This window comes from Sus scrofa, chromosome 18 (assembly GCF_054392235.1).
Source record: "Sus scrofa isolate SSC_HxYL_T2T_F1_AM1 chromosome 18, Sscrofa_HxYL_maternal_Yorkshire_Landrace_v2.0, whole genome shotgun sequence".
Classification (NCBI taxonomy): Eukaryota; Metazoa; Chordata; class Mammalia; order Artiodactyla; family Suidae; genus Sus; species Sus scrofa.
The window spans coordinates 28,794,903-28,822,279 of record NC_139400.1 but is presented as its reverse complement, the minus strand read 5'-3'; the positions used below and the strand labels follow the sequence as shown (position 1 = coordinate 28,822,279).

Below are 27,377 nucleotides of genomic sequence, written 5' to 3'. Positions count from 1 at the left end.
GGGCTCGGCGCGGCCGCGGCTATAAGTGGTCGGCGTGGGCCTAGCTCCACGCTTAGCCGCGGGCTGCCGTTTTGTTTCCGGAGACGCGTACTGTCTCGCGGTGCTCTTGGCGGACCCTCATCCCTTCCTGGAGGTGAGCGGCCCTACGGGTTTCCACGACTCCCCACCCCCCTGCCCCTGGCGCGCCCCGCCCCACCCGGGTCCCCACTCAGCCGCCCAGTCCTGCTTTCTCCAGGGGTGGCCCTAACTAGAATCCACGTGCCCACCCCATGCTCGCCAGCTTGGAGTTAGGCTCCAGGCCCTGCCTTGCCCTCGCAGAGCACGCCTAGCGTCTTCCTGGCATGGCTCTTGGCGTCTTGTTTGTAGTAAGTGCCTATTTTCTTGTCTGTGGCCTTAGACTGTAAGGCACGCGCGGGGCGGGTTCTGCTACAGGACCTCAGGTGGTTCCGGTACCTTTCAGGGTGCCTGACACACTGAGGGGATTTCAGTGTGTACTTGTTATTTAAGTGAACTCGATAGATTTGACTCCCTTCGAATTATGTTGACTTTCAGGAAGTTTATGGGTTTTTTTGGTTTTGTTTTGTTTTGTGCCTTTTCTAAGGCCGCTCCTGTGGGTCAAATTGGAGCTGTTGCTGCTGGCCTGCACCACAGCCACAGCAACGCCAGATCCCAGCCGCATCTGCAACGTACATCACAGCTCACCGCAACGCCGGATTCTTAACCCACTGAGCGAGGCCAGGGATCGAACCCTCGACCTCATGGTTCCTAGTCGGATTTGTTAAGCACTGAGCCACGTCGGGAACTCCCATAAAGTTTATGATTAGCCGGAACCTGCCTGAGATGTGAGGGAGACTAATTTGCTTTCTCAAGGGCATGTTCTTATATCCCGTCCCGTCCCCCACATCCCCCCAACACAGAGACAGAACTTGGTTTTTTTATTTCAGGAAAGTTTTGGGTCCCTGGACTGTGGCACAGGGATGGTGCATACCTGGCAGAAGGAAAAGTATCCCGGTGCTCTTGAATTAGTCCGGAAAGCTAGAACTAGTTTTTCAGCCATGGAGTTTACAGTGTAAATATACTTGGAGATTCTGCTATGGTCCCTGTCTCCCTGGCTGGCTGAGCTCTTCTTAGCTTCATAGGAAGATGGAAGGGTAGAGCTGGAGGCATGCTTGTCTCCAAAGGATGAAGATTAACTTCGCTCTTTTTCCTCAGGACCCAGAGGCCTTCTAGAAGCAGAAGGCAACTCTGCTGCTCTACAAACGAGTGGGATCCTTTCAGCCATGAAGCAGGTGTTGCAACTCTATCTCTTAGGTGTGGTCCTGACCCTGCTCTCAGTTTTCGTTAGACTGATGGAGACCCTGGGGGGCTTACTGGAGAGCCCATCACCTGGGAGCTTCTGGACCACCAGAGGTCAACTAGCCAACACAGAGGCCCCAAGAGCCTTCCAGAACATCCATCCAGAGGAGTGTGATAGGACCTCCCTGCACCGGCTATAACCTTGGAATACCGGCCTGACTACATCCAGCCAGCTGTCCCAGTTCCTGTGCAGGCAGCCTCAGCATCAGTGTTATCAGAGAACTGTTAACTAGGCCTTTGAAGGGCCTCTCCATTTGGATACTCCTTGCTCTGGAATAAGCCTGTTTAATACACAGATGTGAGTGTGTTGCCTGTGACTGTGGAATGGAGCGACTGCACACTTCTCCCCAGAGTCTGCTGTATGCTTTGCTGTCCTTGGCGGCATGGCTCTGCCTCCTCTTAGATGAAGGCTTGTGCTGCAACTTCAGCTTTTGGGAGATGGTATTATTTTCAACCCTGTTTTCTAAGCATCTGCCAAGAGGACCTTTGGACTTGGATGTCTCGTGGTCAGTTTCTTTGATGTTCAGCTTCTCTTCCATGAGAGCTCCTCTATGCAGATAACAGCTGAAGAGGTGTGTAGGTGGGCTGTAGGCCTGGAGGGGTGGGGGGGGTTGGGGAGGTGAGGTATTCAGTGTCTCGTTTTCATTCTGTATTTTTAAGTGTTCTCCTCCAGCATAGCGTGTATTGTGTATTGGTCTGGAGGGGCAGTAGGATGACAGTGCCTGCAGAGGACATGGACATTATGGCCACCATGTGGCTTAAATTTTTTTAATGAAATAAAGTTGAATGTGTTTCACTGTGTCTTGTTGACTTCTGCCCTTGAAATTAGTGGTAGGGGGAATTCCTGTTGTGGCTCAATGGAAGTGAACCCAACTAGGAACCACAAGGTTGCAGGTTCAATTCCTGGCCTTCCTCAGTGGGTTAAGGATCCAGCGTTGCCGTGAGCTGTGGTGTAGGTTGCAGATGCGGCTTGGATCTGGCGTGGCTGTGGTGTAGACTGGCAGCTGTAGCTTTGATTCAGTTCCGAGCCTGGGAACCTCGATAAGCTGACAGTGCGGCCCTAAAAAGCACAAAAGAGAAGAAAAGAAAAGAAATTAGTGGTAGGAAGGATCTTGATTAGAAGATCTGAGGTTTCACATCCTAAAGCTTTAAACATTTTGTTTAAAACGTGAGGTGGAGTTCCCGTATGGTCCCGTGGCTGAGGACTCGGTGTTGTCACTGCTGTGGCTGGGTTCGATCCCTGGCCTAGGAACTTTGCATCAGGCTGGTGTGGCCAAAACCAAGCAAAAAGCCCACACAAGGCAAATACACCTCTGAACTTGGAGGCAGGTGCGCTTGAGTCTGCCCTGTATCAACCAGTTGTCTGAACTTAGGCTGTTTTCAGTCCTCTCTTGACTCTGCCCAGACCTAAAGAAAAAGAAAAATGGTCATTTCTTCTGGCCCCTCGCCTTCAGTCTCCGGAGAAGAGACTCAGTTTAAGTAGGCCATGGGCCTTTTCTCTGCATTATCCGCCACAACGGCTCCTCGATTCTGAGTGTTCTCCAGGTCAGCTGGTGAAAGGGCCGTACCCCACAATGATTGTTTCTGCTCTCCCAGATCTAAGCAGCTTAGCCTTTCCACAGAAATGAAGGGTTTTTTGTTTTTTCTTGAATTCATTTCTCCTCCACCCCACCCCATGTTGAAACAACTGTCACTCCTCTGCCTATGGTAGTTGACACACTCCTCTTGGTATACACGTCATTTTGTTTCCTGAGTGCCACTACCCTAGGAACCAGTGGTGTGGGCATGACTTTGTTTGCTGCACTGTGGTGCTCACTTCTGCTGCTTACAAGCATTTCCAGCTTCCCACCTGGGCACATGATAAAAGTGTACTCCCTGGCCTTTTGTGGTTGGCTGTGCTTATGTGACTTTTCTTGGTAGAGGAGTCCTCTCAAAAATATAGTTGGCTTTTTTTTTTTTTTTTTCTTTTTTAGCCACACCCACAGCATGTGGAAGTTCCTGGGCCAGGTATTGAACCTGAGCCACTGCACTGACAATGCCAGAACCTTAAGTTCTGCACTGCTAGGAAGCTCCTATAGTTGGCTTTTTGTCTTTGATTTCAGGCAGTTTCAGGTGCCAGTAGCTGCACTTTTCTAGACGTATGTTTTAAATTTGATGTCTTGGAGTTCCCGTCGGAGCGAGGCGGAAATGAATCCGACTAGGAACCATGAGGTTGCGGGTTTGACCCCTGGCCTCATTCAGTGGGTTAAGGATCTGTCGTTGCCGAGAGCTGTAGTGTTAGGTCGAAGACGAGGCTCGGATTTGGTGTTGCTCTGGCAGTGACATAGCCTGGAAACCTCCATGTGCCACGGGTGTGGCCGTAAAAAGAAAAAAAAGAAAAGAAAAAAGAAAATTGATGTCTTTTCTCATTCCCATGCCTCTCCAACTTCTTTGGGAGCATTTTGATCTTTCAGTTGCAGAGCTGCACCTGAAGTCTCTTCCCCAGGCAATTTAGTTTAATTGAAATGGTTTACTGGGTGACTTTTTTTTTTTCTTTTTGGGCCTGAACCTGTGGCATATGGAGGTTCCCAGGCTAGGGGTCCAATTTGAGCCGTAGCCGCCCGCCTACACCACAGCCACAGCAACACCACAGCTCATGGCAACTTTGGATCCTTAATCCACTGAATGAGGCCAGGGATCGAACTGTTGTCCTCATGGATCCTAGTCATGTTTGTTACCCCTGAGCCATGACAGGAACTCCAAGGAAAAGCTTCTTAGAGGATCTGAATTTTTAAAAATAAGTTGGTGATCAAATTAGGATAGAGTTTCCTAGCAAACAGTATGAGCAAGGGCGTGGAGATGAGACTAAGCACAACATATTTAGAAAACTGCAAATGTGATAAAATAGCTGTTATTAGTTTGAAGGCTTAACTCTAGTGCCATCTAGTGGAATAAAAGGAAAGGAGGAAATTTTTTTTTTTTTTTTTGCTTTCTAGGGCTGCACTGGTGGCCTAATGAAGTTCCCAGGCTAGGGGTCAAATCAGAGCTGCAGCTGCTGACCTGCTCGGGATCTGAGCCTCATCTGTGATGCTGAAGCTTGCAGTAACATCAGATCCTTAACCCGCTGAGAGAGGCCAGGGATCAACCCACATTCTCATGGGTATTAGTCAGGTTCTTTACCTGCTGAGCCACAGTGGGAACTCCCAGGAAGTACTTTAAATGTATGCTGTGTAATGCTTTCTGGGTTTGAAGGGCTGCATTCCTAAAGCTTAATTAAGATGATATCAGAATATTAAGGGCTGGAAGATATGATTTAGTTCAACACTGTCCAATAAATATATAAAAGCCATCCTTATGATTTAAAATTGTCTAGTGGTCACATTAAAAAGAAAAGACAAGAAAAGATATTTATTTATTTATTTATTTTTTGTCTTTTTGTTGTTGTTGTTGCTATTTCTTGGGCTGCTCCCGCGGCATATGGAGGTTCCCAGGCTAGGGGTTGAATCGGAGCTGTAGCCACCGGCCTACGCCAGAGCCACAGCAACGTGGGATCCGAGCCGCGTCTGCAACCTACACCACAGCTCATGGCAACGCCGGATCCTTAACCCACTGAGCAAGGGCAGGGACCGAACCTGCAACCTCATGGTTCCTAGTCGGATTCGTTAACCACTGCGCCACGATGGGAACTCCAAGAAAAGATATTTTAAACAAATTTTAGTTAACCCAATATATTAAAAATATTTCTGGGAGTTCCTGTTGTGGCACAGCAGAAACAAATCCGACTAGGAACCATGAGGTTTCGGGTTCAGTCCCTGGCTTCGCTCAGTGGGTTAAGGATCTGGCATTGCCATGAGCTGTGGTGTAGGTCACAGATGCAGGGGATCAGGCATTGCTGTGGCTGCGGTATAGGCTGGCAGCTGTAGCTCCGATGAGACCCCTAGCCTGGGAACATCCATATGCCTCGGGTTCGGCCCTAAAAAGAGACAAAAGACAAAAAAAAAATTTCCCAATGTAATCAACATAAGTTATTAATGAGATGTTTTGCATTGTTTTATTTTTGTATTAAATGTGTATTTGTGTATTGGTATTTTACACATCTGCATTTGGATTAGCCGCATTTCAAGTGCTAATGATAACATGTAGCTAGTGGCGCCTATGTTACATTTTATAGCAGAGGAAACAGAAGGAAACTAAATAACTTAGATGATATCATTGAATTAATTGGTGGTTTATTCCAAGTATGCAGCTTTTTTTGTCTACATCATGTTTTTTTGGGGTTTTTTTTTGTTTGTTTTTCTTTTTCAAGGACTCTTCAAATTGCAGCACAGGAAAATATGTCTGTAATGAGCTTTTTCTCCTTAAAGCTAATTCTTATATAGGTACATGTGAAATTTTTTTTCCTAAGAAAAATTTTTTTTTCTTTTTAGGGCCACACCCACAGCATATAGGGGTTCCCAGGCTAGGCGTCTAATCTGAGCTGCAACTGCTGGCCTACACCACAGCCACAGCAACACAGGATCCTTAACCCACTGAGCGAGGCCAGGGATAGAACCCGAAGCCTCATGGATCCTACTCAGGTCATTAACCACTGAGCCACGAAGGGAACTCCTTTCCTAAGAAAATGTAACAAAATTAAAATTCTGCAATGGCTATAACTTATGATATTTATTTTACATGCTCATAGACTATCAATAATGCCAACAAACGTAATTTGCTTTATATGGTAAACATATACCAACTTTATAACTCATTACTCATCACTTAAACATTAACAGTCTTTATTACTGTTTTCTACTAGACCGTGTCCATATACATCAGGCATTTCTTTTTTTTTTTTTTTTTGCTCTTTTGCTTTTTAGGGCTGCACTTACAGCCTATGAAAGTTCCCGGGCTAGGGGTCAAATTGGAGTGTAGCTGCTGGCCTACACCACAGCCACAGCAACACTGGATCCAAGCCATGTCTCCTACCTACATCACAGCTCATGGCAATGCTGGATCACTAACCTGCTGAGCGAAGCCAGGGATTGAACCTGAATCCACATGGATACTGGTCAGATTCGTTTCCACTGGGCCACAAAGGGAACTCCCAGGCATTTCTATATTGTAAAAGTATGAGTGCAATTTGGACTCATTTTTCCCTTTGTTTAACATTATGAAATGCAGAATTAAATAATTGATGAAAGAGGTAGTTTTATGTAATTTGAGGAATTCTAAATTGGAGAACATTTTAGTCATAAAACTTATTAGAATATTTATGTAAGAAGGGGTAGGAAAAATTAAATGTACTGTCTTGGTATAAATATGTATGAACATTCTCTAAAAGGATAAGCAAGAAATGACAACAGTGGCTTCATTTTGGGAGAAAGATGGAAACAGCCAGTGACGGGTGGGAAGGAGACTCTTCACTGTCTCCCTTTTGATACTTTTTGATGTTTGTACCTTGTGAATGTGGTACTTGTTCAAAATTTTATTTTTAAAATGCCTATAATCAAACTTTTTCTTTTACAATTTCTTTTTTTTTAAAGCCTTCTGAAATTTCAGTTGGGGGATTTGATCCAATCTTCAAATTGGTTTGGGGTGAATTGTCATCCTAATGTTGAATCTTCCAGTCCATGAGCATATCTCTCCTTTTGTTGTTATTGATAAGGAATTTTGTGTCTGTGTTCACAAGTAATGCTTATCTAAGGCCTTTTTTGTTCTTCTTGTCTTGACCTGGTTTGGGTAATGCCCTTTCCTGAGTTTGTGTTAAGATGGACATTATTTATTCCTTAAATGTTTGATAGACTCCTCCAGTGAAGCCATTTGGGACTAGAGTTTTATTTGTCGTGAGAGAACAAATTCAGTATCTTTGATGAATGTATGTATTTGATTTTTCCTGAATCAGCTTTAAAAAATTTTTTTATTATTTATTTATTTATTTAGGTCTTTTTGCCTTTTCTAGGGCAGCTCCCGTGGCATATGGAGGTTCCCAGGCTAGGGGTCGAATCAGACCCTATGCCAGAGCCACAGCAACGCGGGATCCGAGCTGTGTCCTCGGCCTACACCACAGCTCATGGCAATGCCGGATCCTTAACCCACTGAACAAGGCCAGGGATTGAACCTGCAACCTCATGGGTCCTAGTCAGATTCGTTAACTACTGTGCCACGATGGGAACTCCACAGCTCTTTTTTTTTTTTTTTAAATCAAAGTTTTTTCTAAGTTGGTTTTAGTAATTTTTATGTGAGACCATTTATGTAGCACATCTAAACTGCCAAGTTTATTGGTATTACATTGTTAAACTATTTCCTTATACTTTTAAAATCCACAAGCTCTGTAGAGAAGTCCTCTCTTTTCCAGATTGGCAAATTTTGTTTTCTCTCTTTTTTTTTCTAGATCCCTCTGGCTACAGGTTTCTCAATTTTTATACATTTTGATTGCTTTTTAACAATTTTTAAACTTTTGGTTTTATTGATTTTTCTCTGTCCATTTTCTTTTCCTTTCTTTTTTTAGGGGGGAGGGGTGGTGTACCCGAGGCAAGTGGAAGTTTCTAGGCCAGGGATCAAACCAATGCTACAGCAGCGACTCAGACTGCTGCAGTGATGCCAGATTTTACTTAACTCACTGTGTCACAAAGGAACTCCATCTCTGTCCATTGTCTATTTTGTCAATGGACAAAATTGCCAAAATTTAATTGTTCCTCTTTATCATTTACTTCATTCTATTTACTGTTTAATTTGTTCTTTGTTCTAGCTTTCTTAGATGAAACTTAAATAATTGATTTTTGGACTTCTCCAGTAGTCATGTAAAACTATAATTTTCCCTCTAAGCACTGCTTTCAGTGCATCTCAAAAATTTTGATATGTTGTGTTATCATGTTGTTAAAAATATTTTATAATTTCCCTGGTGATTTCTTCTTTGGTGATAGTTATTTAGAAGTATATTATTTAATTTCCAAATAACTTGACATTTTCCAAATGTTTTCTTTTATTCATTTCTAATTTCCATTGTGATAAGAGAACATATCCTCTATAATTTTATCTATTTGAAATTTATTGAGACTTGTTTTATGGCTCAGCATGTGGTTTATCTTGGTGAATATTTAATGCACCTGAAAAGAATGTGAGGTCTTCTTTAAGTATCAACTACATAAAGCTGATTAATAGTTATCCAGGTCTTCTCTATCCTTTTTTATTAGATAAACTTGAGACTTTATTAAGATTTTTTTGTCAATAATTACTTTTTTAACATTTATTATTTTTTTTATTACTCAGTGAAATTATTGCATTTAAGGTCTTCTCTATCCTTATTGATTTTTTTATCTACTTGTTCTGAATTTCTGAGAGGAATGATGAGATATTTGACTCTAATTATAGACTTGTCTGTTTCTCCTATCAATTTTTGTTTCATGCCTTGTGAAACTGTTATTGGAGATACATATATATATATATATTTAGGTACATATGTATATATTTAGGTTTGTTAGTTCCTAGTAAATTTATCTCTTTGTCCTCTTATTTATTTTTTTATGGCCACACCCATGGCATATGGAAGTTTCCCAGGCCAGGGTCAAACCCACACCATAGCAGCTACCTGAGCTGCTGCAGTGACAATACGGGATCCTTAACCCACTGCACCACCCAGAAACTCCAGTGTATGTATTTAAAAATTTTACCTACAGCGTTCCTATTGTGGCATAGCTGTAACGAACCCAGTTAGTATCCATAAGGATGTGGGTTTGATCCCTGGCCTTGCTCAGTGGGTTGGAGATCCTGTGTTGCTGTGGCTGTGGCTTAGGCTGGCAGCTGCAGCTCCGATTAGATGCCTAGGCTGGGAACCTCCGTATCCTGCTGGTTCAGCCCTAAAAAGGAAAAAAAAATTACTTAACATATTTACAATTTTTAGTAATCTTATTTTTGTATAGATGTAGGTTTATAGCTTTTATTATATTTGGAAAGTGGCCCACCCTTTTTTCTTCAAATATGTATCTTTACCTTAGGAAGTAAAGAGATATGTCTAAGACAGCCCTGATCACATGTCCACAACTCTGATTAGACTACTTTTAGAGCTGGTAATGAGTCTTCCAATATGTGGTATATTTTGTATATAATTGCTTCTCAGCGAATATTTGTAGAGCCATACATAGATATTTCTTTAACACTCTTTATTTTAAAGTTTATTTACTTAAGGGGTTCCCATCGTGGCTCAGTGGTTAGCGAAGCCGACTAGCATCCATGAGGACGTGGGTTCGATTCCTGGCCTTGCTCAGTGGGTTAAGGATCTGGTATTGCCATGAGCTGTGGTGTAGGTTGCAGATGCAGCTCAGATCCTGTGTTGCTGTGGTTCTGGCGTAGGCTGGCGGCTACAGTTCTGTTTGGACCCTTAACCTGGAAACTTCCATATGCCGCAGATGCGGCCCTAAAAGGCAAAAAGACAAATAAGTAAATAAATGAAAATAAAAGTTATTTATTTAAAAAGGAAATACATGCTCATGGTAAATAATTCAAACTAACTAAAACGTATATACTGTGAAAAATAAGTCCTTTATTTTTTTCAACAGAGTTACCAATGCCCTACTCCTCCTAAGGAAACCACATTTTTATCCTCCCAGAAATTTCTGGGCATGTTCAAGCATGTTCAACGAATATATGGATACATATTCTTTTAAAATTCCTTTACCCAAGTGATAGCATATTATATATACTGTTTGGCATCTTGTTTTAACTTCACAGGTCTTGGTAACCGTTCCATAATCAGCATATATAAAACTACTTTATTCTTTCATTGTCTGCAGAATGTTACAGCATATGGGTTATGGTTATGGTTAAGGCTAGGGTTTATATCATAATTTAACTGGTGCCCTGTTGATGGACATTAAGTTGCCTCCAGTCTTTTGTTACTGCAAACAGTGTTGCAGTGAATATTCTACTTATTTAACGCTATAACTTAGGACATAAGTCAGGTTCGCTAGCACACGGGGCCATGCTGATGTTCTCTGTGTCATTTAAATTTTTGCTTTATGCTGTGAACATTGTATGAGAAATTTCCTACTTTTTTTTTAATAAGAAAGGGATAAAAAATGTCAGTAACAGAGAGCACTGTGATAAGAAAGCAAAAGTAATAACCTTGAAGAGTGTTTGAATGTTTAAAATCTGGCCTTGGAGTTCCCATTGTGACTCAGGGGAAACGAACCTGACTAGTATCCATGAGGATGCGGGTTCCATCCCTGGCAGGTTCCATCCCTGGCACCGATGTTGCTATGGCATAGGCTTGAAGCTACAGCTTGGATCCGACCCCTAGCCTGGGAATTTCCATATACTGCAGATTTGGCCTCAAAAAAAAAAAAAAAAAAAAAATCCTGGCCTTATGGCTTAGCAGGTTGAGAACCCAGCATAGTGTCTGTGAGGATGCAGGTTGGATCCCTGGCCTCACTCAGTGGGTAAAGGATCTGGCGTTGCCTCAAGCTGCGGTGTAGGTCGCAGATGCAGCTCAGATCCAGATGTTGCCATGGCTGTGGCATAGGCCAGCAACTGCAGCTCCCGTGCAACACCTAGCCCCGGAACTTCCATATGCTGCAGGCCATTAAAAAAAAAAAAAATCTTGGCGTTATAGACTCTGTATTAATGAAAAAGAAAAGTTTTCTAATAAGCAGGTCTTAAGAAGAAATGAGCTAATGAGATAAAAGCTCCTGAGGCTCTGATGTAATAGCTTTGGGGGAACAACGAGAAGCAGGTTTCCCTCTGGATGATAAGAGAAACACCAGGAGATTTAACCCCAGTCATGGGTGGACTGCAGCAGTGTGTGTTCATTTTTGCTTGTTTGTTTGTTTGTTTTTGCTTTTTAGGGCTACACCCATGGCACATGGAGGTTCCCAGGCTAGGGGTCTAATCTGAGCTACAGCTGCCAGCCTATACCACAGCCACAGCAACACAGGATCCTTAACTCACTGAGCGAGACCAGGGATCGAACCTGCAACCTCATAGTTCCTAGTTGGATTTGCTTCTACTATGCCAATATGGGAATTCCGAGTTCTTTTTTTATTTTTTTTTTAATTTTACTGGAGTATGGTTGACTTGCAATGTTGTATTAATTTCAGGTGGACAGCAAAGCGATTCAGTTATACATATAAATATATCCATTCTTTTTTCCCATAGAGGTTGTTATAAACCACTGAGTAGATTTTCCTGTGCTATACAGTAGGTTCTTGTAAATCAGCTATTTTATACAGTGGTCTATATATAATATTCCCACCCTCCCAATTCCTCCCTCCCCTGACTTGAGAGTTTAAAGGACGAGAAAACTGACTAACCATTTTGGCTTATTCCTTGACCAGGCACTAAAGTGAGAGAGCCTGGTAGCTGTCCAGCCAGAGTCTGAGAGGGAGAACTAATGGCTCATCCCTCCTCAACTTCATGCAGCCTGAGGAAGGCTTTAAGTGGAAGTTTTTATCCTGGAATCAGGAATAGGAGATTGTGGTGGGAGAACAGGTGCCACTGCAGTGGGGTGCTAGTCAATGTTTATGTTTAATAACCAGCTCTCCTCGGGGGGGAATATATATACATATATGTGTGTGTGTGTGTGTGTTTGTGTGTGTATACACACTTAATATATTCTATATATATACATATACTTAATACATATAAGTAAACATGTTCCTTTCTTAATTTTACTTTATGAAATTTTTACTTAAAATGTACTTTATGTATACCACACAGTTTACAACCAACAACAGAATATACAATACTCTTTATTGTCATTTTCAGATAGTCACTTGATTCTCACAGAAAGCTTCCATGGATTTTTGTCCAACTTTTGTCTTTTTTTTTTTCTTTTTAGGGCTGCACCCTCAGTGTATGGGAGTTCCCAGGCTAGAGGTCAAATCAGAGCTGCAGCTGCTGGCCTACGCCACAGTGACAGCAATGCCAGATCCAAGTCAAGCCTGCAGTCTGCACTGCAGCTCCTGGCAACACCAGATCCTTAACCCACTGAGCGAGGCCAGGGATGGAGTCCAAGTCCTCATGGATACTAGCTGTGTTTGTTTACCGCTGAGCCACAACAGGAGCTCCAAACTTTTGAATGCTTAACCAACCTGTGAAACTGGCAAACCGGTGTGGTTCCAACATGGATGTTGGCTAGTTTTTCCACCTTCATTAAATGAATAAGGTGAATGTGAAGTAACAAATTTGCATGTTGGAACTTTATCTGTTCATTAATGGCAGGCAGTTTCTTTGCTGATTTAGATGATACCTTTAAAGGAGTTCCCATCTTGGCTCAGCGGAAACGAATGTGGCATGAGGACACAGGTTCCATCCCTGGCCCTGCTCAGTGAGTTAAGTATCTGGCCTTGGCTCAAGCTATTGGTGCAGGTTGCAGACATGTCTTGGGTCCCGCGTTACTGTGGCTGTCGTGTAGGCAGGCAGCTGCAGCACCAATTCCACCCTTAACCTGGAAACTTCCATATACCTTGGGTATGGCCCTTAAAAAAAAAAAAAAAAAAAAAGTAATAAATGCCAAAACTCATCATTACTTTTTTTTTTCTTTTTTTGTCTTTTGTCTTTTGAGGGCCAAACCTGCGGCACATGGAGGTTCCCAGGCTAGGGGTTTAATAGGAGCTGTAGCCACCAGCCTATGCCACAGCAACACCGGATCTGAGCTGTGTCTGCGACCCACACCACAGCTCAGGGCAGCGCCGGATCCTTAACCCACTGAGCAAGGCCAGGGATCGAACCTGCAACCTCATGGTTCCTAGTCGGATTCGTTAACCACTGCGCCACGACGGAACTCCTATTACCTTTTTTATTTACTTATTTTAAAATATTTTTTGTCTTTTTGCCTTTTCTAGGGCCGCTCCCACGGCGTATGGAGGTTCCTAGGCTAGGGGTTGAATCAGAGCTGTAGCCGCCGGCCTACACCACAGCCACAGCAACGCCAGATCCCAGCCATATCTGCGACCTACACCACAGCTCACGGCAACACCGGATCCTTAACCCACTGAGCAAGGCCAGGGATCGAACCTGCAACCTCATTGTTCCTAGTTGGATTCGTTAACCACTGAGCCACGACGGGAACTCCCCTATTACCTTTTTAAAATTCCAACTTATTTAGTTGTAATTTTGTATAATCAATTTTTTTTTTTGGCTGCACCAGCAGCATATGAAAGTTCCAGGGCCAGGGATTGAACTTGTGCCACAGCAGTGACAATGCTGGATCCTTAACCTGCTGAGCTGCCAGGGAACTCCTATAATTAATTTTTCAATAATAGCTGTGTTTAACAACTGGCTCATACAATTCCTGAAAATTTAACAGTTGGCTCTCTTGATCTTTCCTGCAATGCTCTAGCATACCACTATATCACACTTCCTCATTTGCTCACAGTTTCCAAATAAATAAGCCTCTTTGCTTAATAGCCTATTTTTAATTCTTATTTTATCCCATGAGAGGGGAGAGGGAAGACTGGGCTGAACTGCTGTCCCCCATCCTGAGCTCCCCTGACCCAGCGAGGGCCTGACATTATGCCAAGGTCACACAGAGAAAGTTTTTGTGAGAGGCTTTGCCATGAGTGAGGAGGATTGAAGGCTCCCTTGCTGCTCTGGCCCCCTTTCGGACTTGCTGTAACCTTGGGAGAGTCCTTTTCCTTATATGTGAGGGGAGCCTGAGGGAAAAATGGAGCAGGCTGTTACTGCTGGTTTGCAGGGAGTAGGAAAGGGGAGAAAAATGCCCTGCTCATCCCCAACTTTCCTTGCCTCTTTTTTTTTTTTTTTCCTTTCCTGTTGTTACTCATCACATTCCTTGATGTCATTCCTGCCATTATGAGCCGACAGGTGCTCCCTGGCCTTGGGGGACAGCCTGCAAGTCGGGAGGGGAGGTGGAGCTGTGGAGGTAGGGGGAGTGTGGTCACACCAACACCTTGGAGTTGGGCTGGGTCTGCGTGGAGCCCCAGAGATGTTCCCCAGCCCTTTCCTCCCAAGAACCAATGAGTAAAATCAGGGGCCTCCCACCTGAGGTCAGGGAACCAGGCCCTGGAGTGGAACTTGGGGTAGAAGATGGCCTTCTTTGTCAACTCATCCATTCTCCAGAATTCAACTTGTTCTCCAACTCAGCGGTGTTTGAAAGCAACTTTATCCAGGTACCCTTGCACAACTCAAGGCCAGCTCTCCTTCCCTTTCCAGAGCCTGTTCTGAGGGGTTGGTCCAAAATGCCATGGCCTTTGAAAGCCCTGGGGGGGAGGAAGAAGCCAGTAGAGCCAGAGAAAACGAGAGGGTCTGGATCCCACGTTCACCTCAGTTTGTGCCTGCAGCACCACAGGGCTCCACGCAGATCAGATGCTGTGGGGAAATAGAGTTATACCTGCAGAAGGAGACAGCAGAGCCCACTCTTCAGGCAGGGTCCATAGGCCCCCTCCTGGGGCTGCTAGTCCACACTGGCTGGTTCGAGGGCACGAAGGCAGCTGTCTGGATCCCTGCTCTGAAACCCAACCTCCTTGTTTCTGGGGTGGTTTAGAGATAGCCTTGCATGAGAGCAAGGTCCCTTGCACAGATTCTCTCATTCCCCAGACGACTAGTCATATGATCTGTGGAAGTCTTTGCCGCCTGGGAATCGTGGAGCCACTGGGAGTGTGGGACGGTCGTTCCAATCCATTTGACATCTCACCAACGGGCTGCCCCCTTCCCTCCAGTGGTGTAGCTGGTGAACGCCTGTGCTCTGTTGCAGATACCGCTTAACTGGTCAGTCTGCAGGCTGTGTCAGGGGCGGGAGATGCAAAGATCAGATAGTGTCCCTGGCTGAGAAGCTCATGATTTTGTAGGTGTAAAGGACATATTATCAAATGGTGACTGTTAGGAAAGCTTCTCATCGGAAGGTTTGGACCAACTGATCCCCAAAGCATGAGCGGAACACTTCCTTGACACAGGCAGCTGTGGAAGGCTTCCCAGAGCACAGGGTCTTAAGGCTTCCTTTGAGGTGTTGCTGAGACTGGAAAATGGAAGAGCAGGGGGAGGCCCCTCCAGGCAGAGGGAGAAAATACAGGGAGGCTCTGCAGTCAGGAGTCCACTTGGTGGAGTTGAAAAGTGGTTGAGGAATCACAGGGGAGAGAGTGGAACAATTGAAGGTGGCGTTGCACTTAATTTGGAGACCCCTCCACAGCAGCGAGCTCCTCTCTGATGAAGTCCCCCAGATTCAGCGAGCTGGTTCATGGCTCCAGATCCTCCCTGGTCCCTGCGGTGCCCCCAAGGGGCTGCTTAGTTGGACAATCAGCTGGCAGCTTGGAGGTACGCTCATTCCTAGCACACAGCTCAGAGGAGAAAGAGCAAGAACTTGGGAAATCCAGACTCGGGATGCCAAATTCCAGGCATGTCTGTTTGGGTGTAAGGTTACAGCAGCAAATTTATTCTCCTAATATGTTCTCTTTGGGCTGATATTCAAACTGTTTAGAGCCTCTGGATAGACACTAAGTGACTCAGCCAGCAGGAGACAGACCGTGCCAGGGACAGGGAAAGCCTGCTTGCTGAGGCTGGCCCACAGCAGAGTTAAAAGCTGACTTAGGAGTCCCATCGTGGCGCAGCAGAAACAATCTGACTAACATCCATGAGGCTGCAGGTTCCATCCCTGACCTCTCTCAGTGGGTTAAGGATCCGGCATTGCCATGAGCTGTGGTATAGGTCGCAGACATGGCTCAGATCTGGCATTGCTGTGGTATAGGCTGGCAGCTGTAGCTCTGATTGGACCCCTACCCTGGGAACCTTCATATGCTGCAGGCGCAGCCCTAAAAAGCAAAAAAAAAAAAAAAAAAAAAAAAAAAAAAGCTGACTTAGATAATACAACCCTCATAGTTATGCTGCTCCCTCTCCCCTCTCAGCATCACCGTCACTGTCGTCACCACCAAGGAACACTGCCCACACCACTTATCTCTTACTCAGGCCGAGCGGCCCTCTGTGTTTTGTAGCACATATAAATTTCATTCTTCAACATGGGCTTCAAGAAATGTTACTTTTTTTTTTTTTTTTTCCCACAATCAGAATTCACTTTTCTCGAAGCACCATCTACTCAGGTTTGTGGGAACTTCCATTTCAGTCATTCCTGGGGCTTTCCCTTTGTTCCTGGTTCCACCACCGGCTATGAATGGTCCCGATGACCTTACAAAGCCTACGACATTAGGAGAAGGCCCTCTGGTCTTGGGAACATAGGGGTCACCCCTCAGATGTTTCTTACCCTGGTCTCTGTGGTTCCTTAAAGGCCACCGTTCTAGTGCTTCTCTACCTGCCCTGGACAGTGAGGCGGGGGTGTCTTAGCTGAGACATTGTGCCCCAGCGCCAGACATCTATCCCAGTCCTGCCACAGCCCTAGTGCTGCAAGAGAGCAGGTCCGCATTACACTCACGACCCAGCCACAAGACCCTCATCCTGGCGTATGCTCCTCAAACCTCCCTCAAGTCAGACGGCCTGAGTCTTCCCCATTCAATGGCTCTTTCCTCACTCTCTTCCCCTTCTGGAACTTTCCTTGCACAACCTCCCTCCTAGAAACCTGTGCTGCCTTCTACCCAAGGACAGAGGGATAACATTTCAGTGCCGCTCAGCTTTTTTTTGTTTATAGGTGCGTGCTTTGATTTTTTATTTATTTTTTAATGTTTTATTTTCTCTTTTTATTTAGCATTCCCCTCCATAATCGCTGTTGGTTTCTGCCAAAAGTCATACAAGTATATAACGTATGATCTAAGTAAAAATACCAGGGCATACTTTGAAAGCAAAGTTTCAGAACAAGAACATTAGCTTTCCTCCAGAGTGATAAGCCTGGAGCAGACGAGGCAAAGACTCATTTATTTCCATGGTTTGAAAAAGGAAAAACATGTTTTAAAAAGATGTTAGTTGCATAAGAATTATTAAGGCCACAGTAGCCCCTTGAACAATGCGGGGGGAATAGGAATGCTGACCGCCTCATAAACTGAAAATCCTCAAACTGTGATCTCTGCCTCAAAAACAAAGGACTCACTTATAGGTGCATGCTTTTAACATTAGTAATGCAAAGGACACAAGAGGGGCAGCCCAGCATTCCTGTTGCCAATGAACTTAAGTCTCTCTGGGGACACCCACAGGGCAGATGGATACAGGTCACAGCCACAGCCAAGCCCATGTGCCGCACACCTGCAAGAAGTAAGGTGCTCCAAGCCTGTCGCCATATGCACATGCCATTCTCTAGCACCTGTATCTTTCCACCCTTGTCTTCTGCTTCTCTGTAACCCATATTACTTGGGGCTGATTTCTAGGTCACTAAGCCAGGGAACTGGATGGATGTCTGTGAAAGGTCTACCACTGTGATCCTTGGGGTGACTTCCTCAGTGCCCTCCTTGCCACTCCCCAACATCCTCCTGATGGCCAACGTCACCTGGCCCCAGGGTCAGTTTTCCACCTGGAGCGTACCTGGCTGTGCCCCAGTCGTCACCCTCAGCAGGTAAAGAAAGGCTCGAGGGAGGCACCAAAAGGGCTGGGATGAATGAATGCGTTGTTTTGCAGCTCTAGACTTTAGAGGGAAAAAAACCCACAGTGTTCTTTAGTGTATAAACGATGTAGAATTCATTCATTCATTTAACATATTTATTTAGTATCTGTACATACCAAGCACTGCGCTTAGTGCTTTAGGCGGGTACCAGTCCCTGTCATGGCTTAGTTTTTGAGACACTTGGCTTCCTTTTGCTTATTTTTATTTTGTCAATATAGACTTGGAAGTTTTCCAAAGAACTGTAAGCAATATGCAAGTCCAAAGGATTATGAGGTGTTGGGATTTTTAAAAACCCAAAAACTGGATGTATAGGAGAGCTCCATCCTTTTCCTTACTCTTTCAGCACAAGTTAATCAGCACAGTTCATCCAGGGAGACCTGGAAATAGACTCAGAAAACCTTAGTTCCAGTTCCTACTTCAGAAGATCTAAACGGGCAAATTGCTTAGCTTCTCTGAGCCACAGTTTCAAAATCTGTAAATTGGAATTAATCCTACTATCTTTCCTCAGTCAAAGGGTTGTTGTGAGTATTAAATGAGATATTATACACTGACTATCAGACATTGTTATTGGTGTGGGCAGATTCCTTAATAACTAAGACTCCCAAAGTCAAGAAAAGTCAGTCTTGGCAATCATTCCAACTCTCAGACTGCACGCTTTCTCCCTGGAGCATCCCCCAAGCAGAGCTGGGAGCCTAGTGAGGTTGCCCAAGTGTCTAGGGAGGCACCAGCCTGGTTGATTAAAATCTCTGGCACATTGCAGTTCCCTTCGTGGCTCAGGGGAAACGAATCTGATTAGTATCCATGAGGATGCGGGTTTGATCCCTGGCTTTGCTCAGTGGGTTAAGGATCCAGTGTTGCCGTGAGCTGTGGTGTAGCGGCTTGGATCTGGCATTGCTGTGGCTGTGGTGTAGGCCAGCAGCTACAGCTCCAATTAGACCCGTAGCCTGGGAACTTCTATATGCCTCAGCTGCAGCCCTAAAAAAGACCAAAAGACCAAAAAAATAAAAATAAAAGCACCTCTACCATGGGAATTTCCTTGTGTCCAGAATTCTCCCCCTGAAGTACGTAGAGCTACGCATCTGTGACCGGCTCCAGCGCATCCTGAGGGTTAGGACAGTAACTGAAAAGATCTACTACCTGAGGCTCCACGAAAAACACCCAGAGGCCGTGTTCCAGTTCTGGATCCGCTTGGTGAAAATTCTGCAGAGAGGTCTGTCCATCACCACCAAAGACCGGAGAATCCAATTCTCTCACTGCTTGGTGCCCAAGTTGCCAAGCTCCACCGAAACAGTAAGTTTCAGCAAGATCCCGAGATCCAAGGAAAGTAGTGGGGAGCCAGAGGCATATGCCTCCGAAGCACTGACGATATTAGAGTCCAGCGTTGTGAGGGGGACGAGCAGACTTCTTTTTCAAGGGTCAACGATTTGCACAGAGCAAATTGAGGTCTACAAACATAAAAAGGAAATGAATTTTGTTTTCCTAAAAAAGAGCGATCAAGAACTTAACTCACTTAAAATTTGTTTTCTGGTTTTTGCTGTTTTATTCTTGGTGTTTTTTTTTTCCCCCAGTATTATAAAGGTATAAATCAGAAAATTGCACTAAAGAAAATCAGAAAATTATAGTAAAATAACTCTTACTTCTCTTCAGCCCCAAGCAATCACTTGGAACATTTTGGCATATTTCCTTCTAGTCTTTCATCTTATTTTTTTTTTTCTTTTTAGGGCCACACCTGCGACGTATGGAAGTTTCCAGGCTAGGGGTGCAGCTGCCAGCCTGCGCAACCACAACAACACCATATCTGAGCCACATTTGTGACCTACACCACAGCTCATGGCAACACTGGACCCTTAACCCACTGAGTGAGGCCAGGGATGGAACCTGTGTCCTCATGGATACTAGTCAGATTTGTTTCTGCTGAACCACGATGGGAACTCCTCATCTTAATTTTTAATTTATTTATTTGAGGACATTAAATATACATAAATTTCTGAATGTTGCTTTTTTAAAATTTAGATTATATCATAAGCATTTTCCATTTCTTTTAAAAGCTCTTTATACACATAATTTTGATAATTTCATGCTATTCACTTGTTTGTATGAATTAAAATTTACTTCTCAATTCCCCTAGTATCAGACATTCAGAGTTGTTTCTAACTTTTCATTATTATAAACGATGCTAAAACAGCATTTATGCTTTCTCCACATTTCTGATTATTTTCTCAGAATAGATTTTTAGAAACAGAACTCAAAGGGTATGAATATTTTTAAGGCTCTTGACACATATTGCCAGGTTATTTCCAGGAAGTTCATACCAAATTATACTCTCTCCAATAAACATGAGTGTCTTTGTCACTGTATCCTTATCATAACTGAGAAATAGAAATTTTAATTTTCTAATGTGATAGGTAAAAAATGGCATATCTTTGATTTCCATTGAGTTTGAACATTGTTGTTGTTATTATTATTATTGTTTTGTATTGTCTGTTTCGTTCTTTGGCTGTTTTTCAATTTGCAGCTTCGAGTTTTTCTAAATACTTTTCTAGATTTGTAAAACAGTGCTTTTTATATATACATTAGGAATTTTAAGCCTTTAATCCAAGTTCTTGCAAATATTTCCCCCGGGATTTGCTTTTCCCTTTTAGTTTATATAAGGATTTTTTTTTTTTTTCTGACACACAGGTTGCTTTCCCAGTATCTGCTTAGGTAGAGGCAGAGGAAGGGAAAGCTTGATAAATCAGATTGCTTAAACCTTCAGCTTTCAGAATCGAAACACTTTCCCTGTCTCATTTAAGCGGTATCCTTTAGGTCTTCTGCCACAGACTTCGAAAGTCAGCTCTCACAGCTCTGCCGCTCTGGTTCCTAAGGTTCAGACCTTGTGCTCTGGGCAGAGTAGCCACAGAGCCCATCAGGGAGAGGAGGTGATCCTGCTCCGGCCCCGGTTTTGGTCTGATGATTCTAGGGCTTAATGTATAAGGAACAGGTTCCCAGAACTGGGCTGGGAGATGCAAGTGGGTTCCTTCAAGGTTCTGGCCCTAGGAGTCCGAGAAGTATCAGAGCACAGACCTGGTCATCTGACTGTCAATTTCTCCATCTAGTCTGCAGGCAGCCTCCCGTCATCCCGCCAGCCCAGCGAAAGCACCATGCTCTTGGCGGCCGAGCAAACCAGTGACCCTTTCTCAAATCTCTCAGGAAAGTCCCAGCTCACAGCAGACAGGTGAGTCCTCCATGCAGGCAGCTCTGCTTCCCTTCCCGCAGTATGGAGGCCTGGGAGGAGCAGTGACACCCTCTGCCTATGCCTCTCAGTTCTTTCTTTTCACTTTAGGCTTGAGCATGTGACTTTCCCACTTAATTCTATTGTGAGCTTCTTCTTGGCAACAGGTCTCTGGCTAATTGATCCAAACACTCCTTACGCAAACTCCAGTGTTTTCATATGGAAGGTGTTCAGTAGAAGGAGTGAGGGATGAATACATTTATTCAAAGAAGTGTAATAGGAGTTCCCGTGGTGGCACAGTGGTTAACGAATCTGACTAGGAACCATGAGGTTGCAGGTTCGATCCCTGGCCTTGCTCAGTGGGTTAAGGATCTGGTGTTGGCCATGAGCTGTGGTGTAGGTTGCAGACACGGCTCGGATCCCGAGTTGCTGTGGCTCTGGCATAGGCTTGGCAGCTACAGCTCTGATTAGACCCCTAGCCTGGGAACCTCCCTATACCGTGGGAGTGGCCCTAGAAAAGGCAAAAAGACCAAAAAAAAAAAAAAAAAAAAGAACCACAAAGAAGTGTAATAAAGCAGGCCCATGGAGTTAGCTATTGACTATCTCCAATACCAGCCTCACAAAGGTCCCTGGTGTAACACAATTCTGAGGCCTCTTTGCTGGCTCCAAAGTTTTACTAATTTTTTTTGTCTTTTTTTTTGTCTTTTGCCATTTCTTGGGCCGCTCCCGTGGCATATGGAGTTTCCCAGGCTAGGGGTCAAATCTGAGCTGTAGCTGCCGGCCTACACCAGAGCCACAGCAACGCCAGATCCTTAACCCACTGAGCAAGGGCAGGGATCGAACCTGCAACCTCATGGTTCCTAGTCGGATTCGTTAACCACTGCGCCACGACGGGAACTCCAGTTTTACTAATTTTCTAAGTCATTGTCTCAGAGTCTTTCTTCGACAAATGATAGAAAACTAAAGCAAGGTCATATAACCCATACATTGCACAAATACAACTTGTAGGGTATCATCAAAATACAAATTTTTTTTCTTCCCTTTATAATTTTTTCAGTGAGGGAAGACTACCTCTTGCCCCTGGATAAAAGCTGGTCTCTGGGTCGGCCGCATAAGAATATGGGCTCTCTCTTAGAATATAAAAGGTCCTTTGGTCCCTTTCAACTGCAAAAGCAGCATCAGTTTTGAAATTAAAGTGTCCAGGGCCTGAAAATTGTCAAAACTCTGAACTGATCACATCATCGCCCACAAGTCAGCCTGACCTTATATTAAGATGGACGTGGTTATCACATCACTCCTTCTGTTTATTTTATTTTGTTTTGTTTTGGCTGCACCTGTGTGGAAGTTCCCTGGCCAGGGATTGAACCGGAGGCATAGCAGTGGCAATGCCAGATCTTTAACCACTAGGCCACACGGCAACTCCCTGTTTCTTAATTTTAAAGCTGACTTTTTTCTTAGGTGCCTTTCAGGGGTCCTTTAAGTTCCCTACCTCACTCCAGTGCAAGGTCCCCCCCACTTAGGCCTTGGCTCTGCAGGCATCCATGCCACCCAGACACTATCTGTGAGAGTCCCCTCACCTCTCAGGGAGTCCTCGCAGGTAGGGTTTATAGTGGTTGCAGGCGCTCTCTCCAGTACAGTTCACTTCTGGTCCTCGTAAGTGTCCTCTTAGACTTTGACCGGCCACTGGAGGGAGGACAGTGCATCCTGGATACTCTTCACTCCATCATCAAAGAAACCCACACTCCCATTTCTCCCATCCTGCGTGTTTCCTGGGCAGGGGTTGTGCCCCTGCCCACTGCGTCTCCCAGACCCCAGGGGCCACTGCTCAGGGTCTCTGTGTGGTCCCAGGAAGCCTCTCTTCTTCAGTGGGAAAAGCTCTATGGCAAGGACAGGACACATCCTCTGTCTCAGGGCTTTCGTAGCCTTGCTCTGGGGCGCTGGTGATGGTCATGCTGGATCACTTCTCCCAGGTCTTGGGGCACCTTCACATGTACTTTCAAATCTTTTTTTTAAAATTTGTTTTTCAACTTCAAGATGGTTTTCTTGAATTATAATGTGCAATTTTCCTCTTTGGGTACTCTTGCTCTTTGTATGTTGTATCCTCTTTGCTATCTAATTACCTGCTACTTTCTCTTTGTTTCTATTCTTTCTTTTTAGGTCCACACTCACGGCATATGAAGGTTCTCAGGCTAGGGGTCGAATCAGAGCTGCAGCCCCCGGCCTACCCCACAGCCACAGCAACTTGGGATCCAAGCCGTCTGTGATCTACAGCACAACTCACGGCAACGCCGGATCCTTAACCCACTGAGCAAGGCCAGATATCGAACCCATGTCCTCAAGGGTACTAGTCAGGTTCATTACCACTGAGCCACAATGAGAGTTCCTCTTTGTTTTTTATTCTTGAAACTCTCCCCCTTTTATCCTTTTATTTCTCTTAAGTCATTTTTTTTACCTTGTTTGCTCTTGTGTTCTTGCTGGTTTTAAGCTTCACTTTGGAAGTAATTGTTGTTTCTTTAGAAATGTCTTATTATTGGAGTTCCCTTGTGGTGCAGTGGGCTAAGGATCCAGCCTTGTCACTCCAACAGTTCTGGTCACTGCCATGGTGTGGGTTTTGATCCCTGGGCTGGGAACTTCCACCTGTTGCAGTCGTGGTCAAAAAAAAGGGAACTGTCTAATTCATTTCTCAGTTTTATCACTGTGTTTATAAGTCTTTTAAATTCTGACTTGTGTTGTTCTTTCATGTATTCTGTCGGTGCCTTAATTTCTTTCTTTCTTTTTTTTTTTTTTTTTTGTTGTTGTTGCTATTTCTTGGGCCGCTCCCGCGGCATATGGAGGTTCCCAGGCTAGGAGTCCAATCGGAGCTATAGCCACCGGCCTACGCCAGAGCCACAGCAACTCGGGATCCGAGCCGCGTCTGCAACCTACACCACAGCTCACGGCAACGCCGGATCGTTAACCCACTGAGCAAGTGCAGGGACTGAACCCGCAACCTCATGGTTCCTAGTCGGATTCGTTAACCACTGCGCCACGACGGGAACTCCGGTGCCTTAACTTCTTTCAGCTCATTCTGAAATGCTAGGTTGCACTTTTCATTTGTTTTGCAGGCACATCTTTTTTAGTGTGAATTCATTATCTATACATTTTTACCATCTGAATAGCCTCTTTCTTTCTTATATAATTTTGTGTGGGGTCCTTTCTGATGCTTGTTTTTATGTGAAACGGTTTTCCTAAACCTTTGGGTGTGAGGGGCCTGTCAAGGGAGCTTTCTGGTTTGAGCTCTAGCGCTCCCTCTTGTGTCAGTTTTTGTGAAGTGTTTAAAGCCTTGGTTTTAGGTTCCCCAGCTGCGCTCCTCTTTCCACTCTTTAGCTGACCTTTCTCTTTCCTTTGCTTTTATGGTTCCCATCCTGCTCAATTTGGATTCCATTTCCAGTGGGGTTTTTTTCCTTGTGTGAGGCTGTGTCCTGCAAGGGAGAATGTTCTGGTGGTCTTGAGAGCTCTGAAGGCACGTACTTCCCCAGCCTCTGCAGTCTGCCATGGACCCCTTGTCCTTCCAGGTTCCTTCTCGAATTAGCCGGCAGCACTTTCCATGAGAACCTGCGGGAGATGTGGGAGCTCTCCTGTTTGCAGTTGCATCAGATGTCCTGTTGCTTCTCTCTGCTTCCTCTCACACAGAGACTGATACCCTGTGGGCCTCGGAGCTGTCTGTAGCTGTGATATTTTATCTGAGTTTATCTCAAGCAGGCCTTTACCTGGGGGACTCATGTTGGCCTAAATCAGAGGGGCGGGGATTGACCCCAAAGAGCCATTGTAAGTTTGCTTCTGTCAGGTGCCTCAGAGATGTTACTAGTTCAGGAGAACTCTTTGTACTAGTTTCTCAGCTTGGAAGTTCTTGGATCATGTATCATTCCAGACCTCAAACCAATATTGGGACAGTCCCAAAGATAAGAATTTTCAGTAGAGACTTTTGCTTTGACCCAGAATCCAGGTGGATATAGATGCCCATGGCACTGAATGGATTTCCTTCATGTCTCCTGTTGCCACGAAGGTGGCTTTCAAAGTCCTGGATTTATGCAGATGCCTCAGTCAACTCCCCACCTAGCGCAGGCCCAAAGTTCTCTCTCGTGTCACAGGGCCATGAAAAACCTAAGGCGTGGGTTGCCAAGACTGGCCCATTCTTCAGGCAGTCCAGCTTTAGCTCACACTTCACTGATCTTTAATTTTTGGTCCCTGGGATTCTTTACTTTTTGTAAATTTATTGGAGCATTTAAAATTATGTTGATTAGGAGTTCCCATTGTGGCTCAGCAGAAACGAATCTGACTAGCATCCATGAGGATGCAAGTTCGATCCCTGGCCTTGCTCAGTGGCTTGAGGATCCATCGTTGCCGTGAGTTGTGCTGTAGGTCACAGACGTGGCTTGGATCCCACGTTGCTGTGGCTGTGGTATAGGCTGGCAGCTGTAGCTCCAATTCAACCCCTAGCCTGGGAATCTCCTTATGCTGCTGGTGCGGCCCTAAAAAGACCAAAAAAAAAAAAAAAAAAAAAATCATGTTGATTACATTTTGTTTCCCATTCCTAGGTGTTTTTTGGCAAAGATGTTTTTAGATTATTAGGCCATATTGCTAGTCCCTGGCTCAATAACTGTAAAATTACTTTCACTGAAAAAAAAACTCACTGAACTTATCTCTGAATAGTTAATATGAGTGATTTTTATTTTCTTTTTGATGATTTTTTATAGTTTTTTTTTCATTTAAAATAAACACATATGGGAGTCCCTGTTGTGGTGCAGCAGAAAGGAGTCCGACTAGTATCCATGAGGATGTGGATTCGATCCCTGGCCTCGCTTAGTGGGTCAGGGAGCCGGCGTTGCTGTGACCTATGGTGTAAGTTGAAGACTCGGCTTGGATCCTGTGTTGCTGTTGCTGTGGCATAGGCCAGCAGCTGTAGCTCCAGTTGGACCCCTAGCCCAGGAACTTCCATATGCCACGAGTGCGGCCCTAAAAAGCAAAAAACAAATAAATAAAAATAAAATAAACACATAGGAATTCCCTGGTGGCTGGGCAGGTTAAGGATCTGGCATTGTCACTGCTGTGGCTCAGGTTGCTGCTGTGGCACTGGTTTGATCCCTGGCCTTGGAATTTTTGCATGCCATGGACATGGCCAAAAAATTTAAAAATTAAAAAAAATAGGAGTTCCTGTTGTGGCTCAGTGGGTTATGAACCCGACTGGTATCTATAAGGATGCAAGTTGGATCCCTGGCCTTGCTCAGTGGGTTAAGGATCATGTGTTGCTGTGAGCTGTGAAGTAGGTCACAGAAGCAGCTCGGGTTGTGTGTTGCTGTGGCTGTGGCATAATTTGGCAGCTGCAGCTATGATTAAACCCCCAGCCTAAGAAGTATATGCTTCAGGGGCAGTCCTGAAAAGCAAAAATAAGTAAATACAGACAGACATACATAAATACGTAAATAAAATACACATGTATTTCACTTGAAATCAAAAATGTAAAAAACTTAGTCACACTGTTTTTCTAGACATGTAAGTGGTTGTGATTTTTTTTTTTTTAAGTCGTTATTGTTCTGGAGACCTGTCTTGGGGTTTTCTTTGCAATTATGCTTATACCTGGCAGGTTATAGGGAGCCTCAGGCAGATCCCAGTGGGTTCCGGTCTTCCCTTTCGGACATAACGTGTTAAGTTCTCAACCCATAAAAGCAATGCTTAAGGCTTGGAGGAGTTTCAGTGCCCCTTCAGCAGAGAGGCCTGAGCTCCAGCCTCCCTGGTGCTTGGCTTCCTCTGCTCTCGTCGCTCTTAGACACACATCAGGCCATGCGTCTGTGCTCTCAGGGCCCATCATTTCCACATTCCCATCGGAGTTCAAGGCACTCATGCTGGAAAAGACATAATTTTTAAAAAGTTTTTATATTAGATTTCTAACAGTACTTTCTTTTTCTTTTTTCTTCTATTGCTTTCAATGACCCCGATATTCCCGGGCTACTCCAGAAACACCAACACTGCCATTGAAATAGACAATTCCAACAGCTTCGACAAGACGCCCTCGCCAGTGGCATCGCCAGTTATTTCGAATATACCCATGAGAGCCACCTTGAGCCACAGCCTCTGGGAACAAGAGAATCCAGATGAGCACTTCCTGCAGGCTCCTGTAGCCAGCTCCCTAGGAGAGAACTTTCTGGGACCCTGACACCTGGCCAAAACAGGGCGACTTTCCCTGACCTTGCTCGGTGCACTTGCTCCGGCTTTTTGTAATGCTCTTTTCCTATTGTGGCCCAAATAACCATGGGAGAGGTAAGATGGTGTTTATAACAAGGCGCTTCTGTATTTCCACCAATAAACCTCCAAGTGAGTCCCTAA

The 27,377-nt window shown here is 44.6% G+C and overlaps 2 protein-coding genes across 4 annotated transcripts; both read left to right on the top strand.

Moving 5' to 3' along the window:
* On the top strand, positions 1-2,157 carry HILPDA (hypoxia inducible lipid droplet associated). Of its 2 annotated transcripts, none has more exons than NM_001348757.1 (2): positions 1-133; positions 1,213-2,152. In NM_001348757.1, the coding sequence occupies exon 2, from the start codon at positions 1,281-1,283 to the stop codon at positions 1,494-1,496; it is 216 nt and encodes a 71-aa protein (NP_001335686.1). In that variant the 5' UTR covers positions 1-133; positions 1,213-1,280; the 3' UTR covers positions 1,497-2,152. The 2 variants fall into 2 exon arrangements, with proteins under 2 accessions (NP_001335686.1, XP_084860977.1); XM_085004851.1 differs by lacking the exon at positions 1-133 and adding an exon at positions 230-365 and having other exon boundaries at positions 1,213-2,157.
* Positions 1,791-27,377, top strand: GARIN1A (golgi associated RAB2 interactor 1A). 2 transcript variants are annotated; one of them, XM_003134707.5, is made up of 6 exons: positions 8,525-9,503; positions 13,348-14,438; positions 17,571-17,755; positions 18,850-19,093; positions 20,899-21,017; positions 27,009-27,377. In XM_003134707.5, exons 2-6 carry the CDS (start codon positions 14,286-14,288, stop codon positions 27,205-27,207), a joined length of 900 nt encoding a protein of 299 aa, XP_003134755.1. In that variant the 5' UTR covers positions 8,525-9,503; positions 13,348-14,285; the 3' UTR covers positions 27,208-27,377. The 2 variants fall into 2 exon arrangements, with proteins under 2 accessions (XP_020934441.1, XP_003134755.1); XM_021078782.2 differs by lacking the exons at positions 8,525-9,503; positions 13,348-14,438 and adding an exon at positions 1,791-1,928.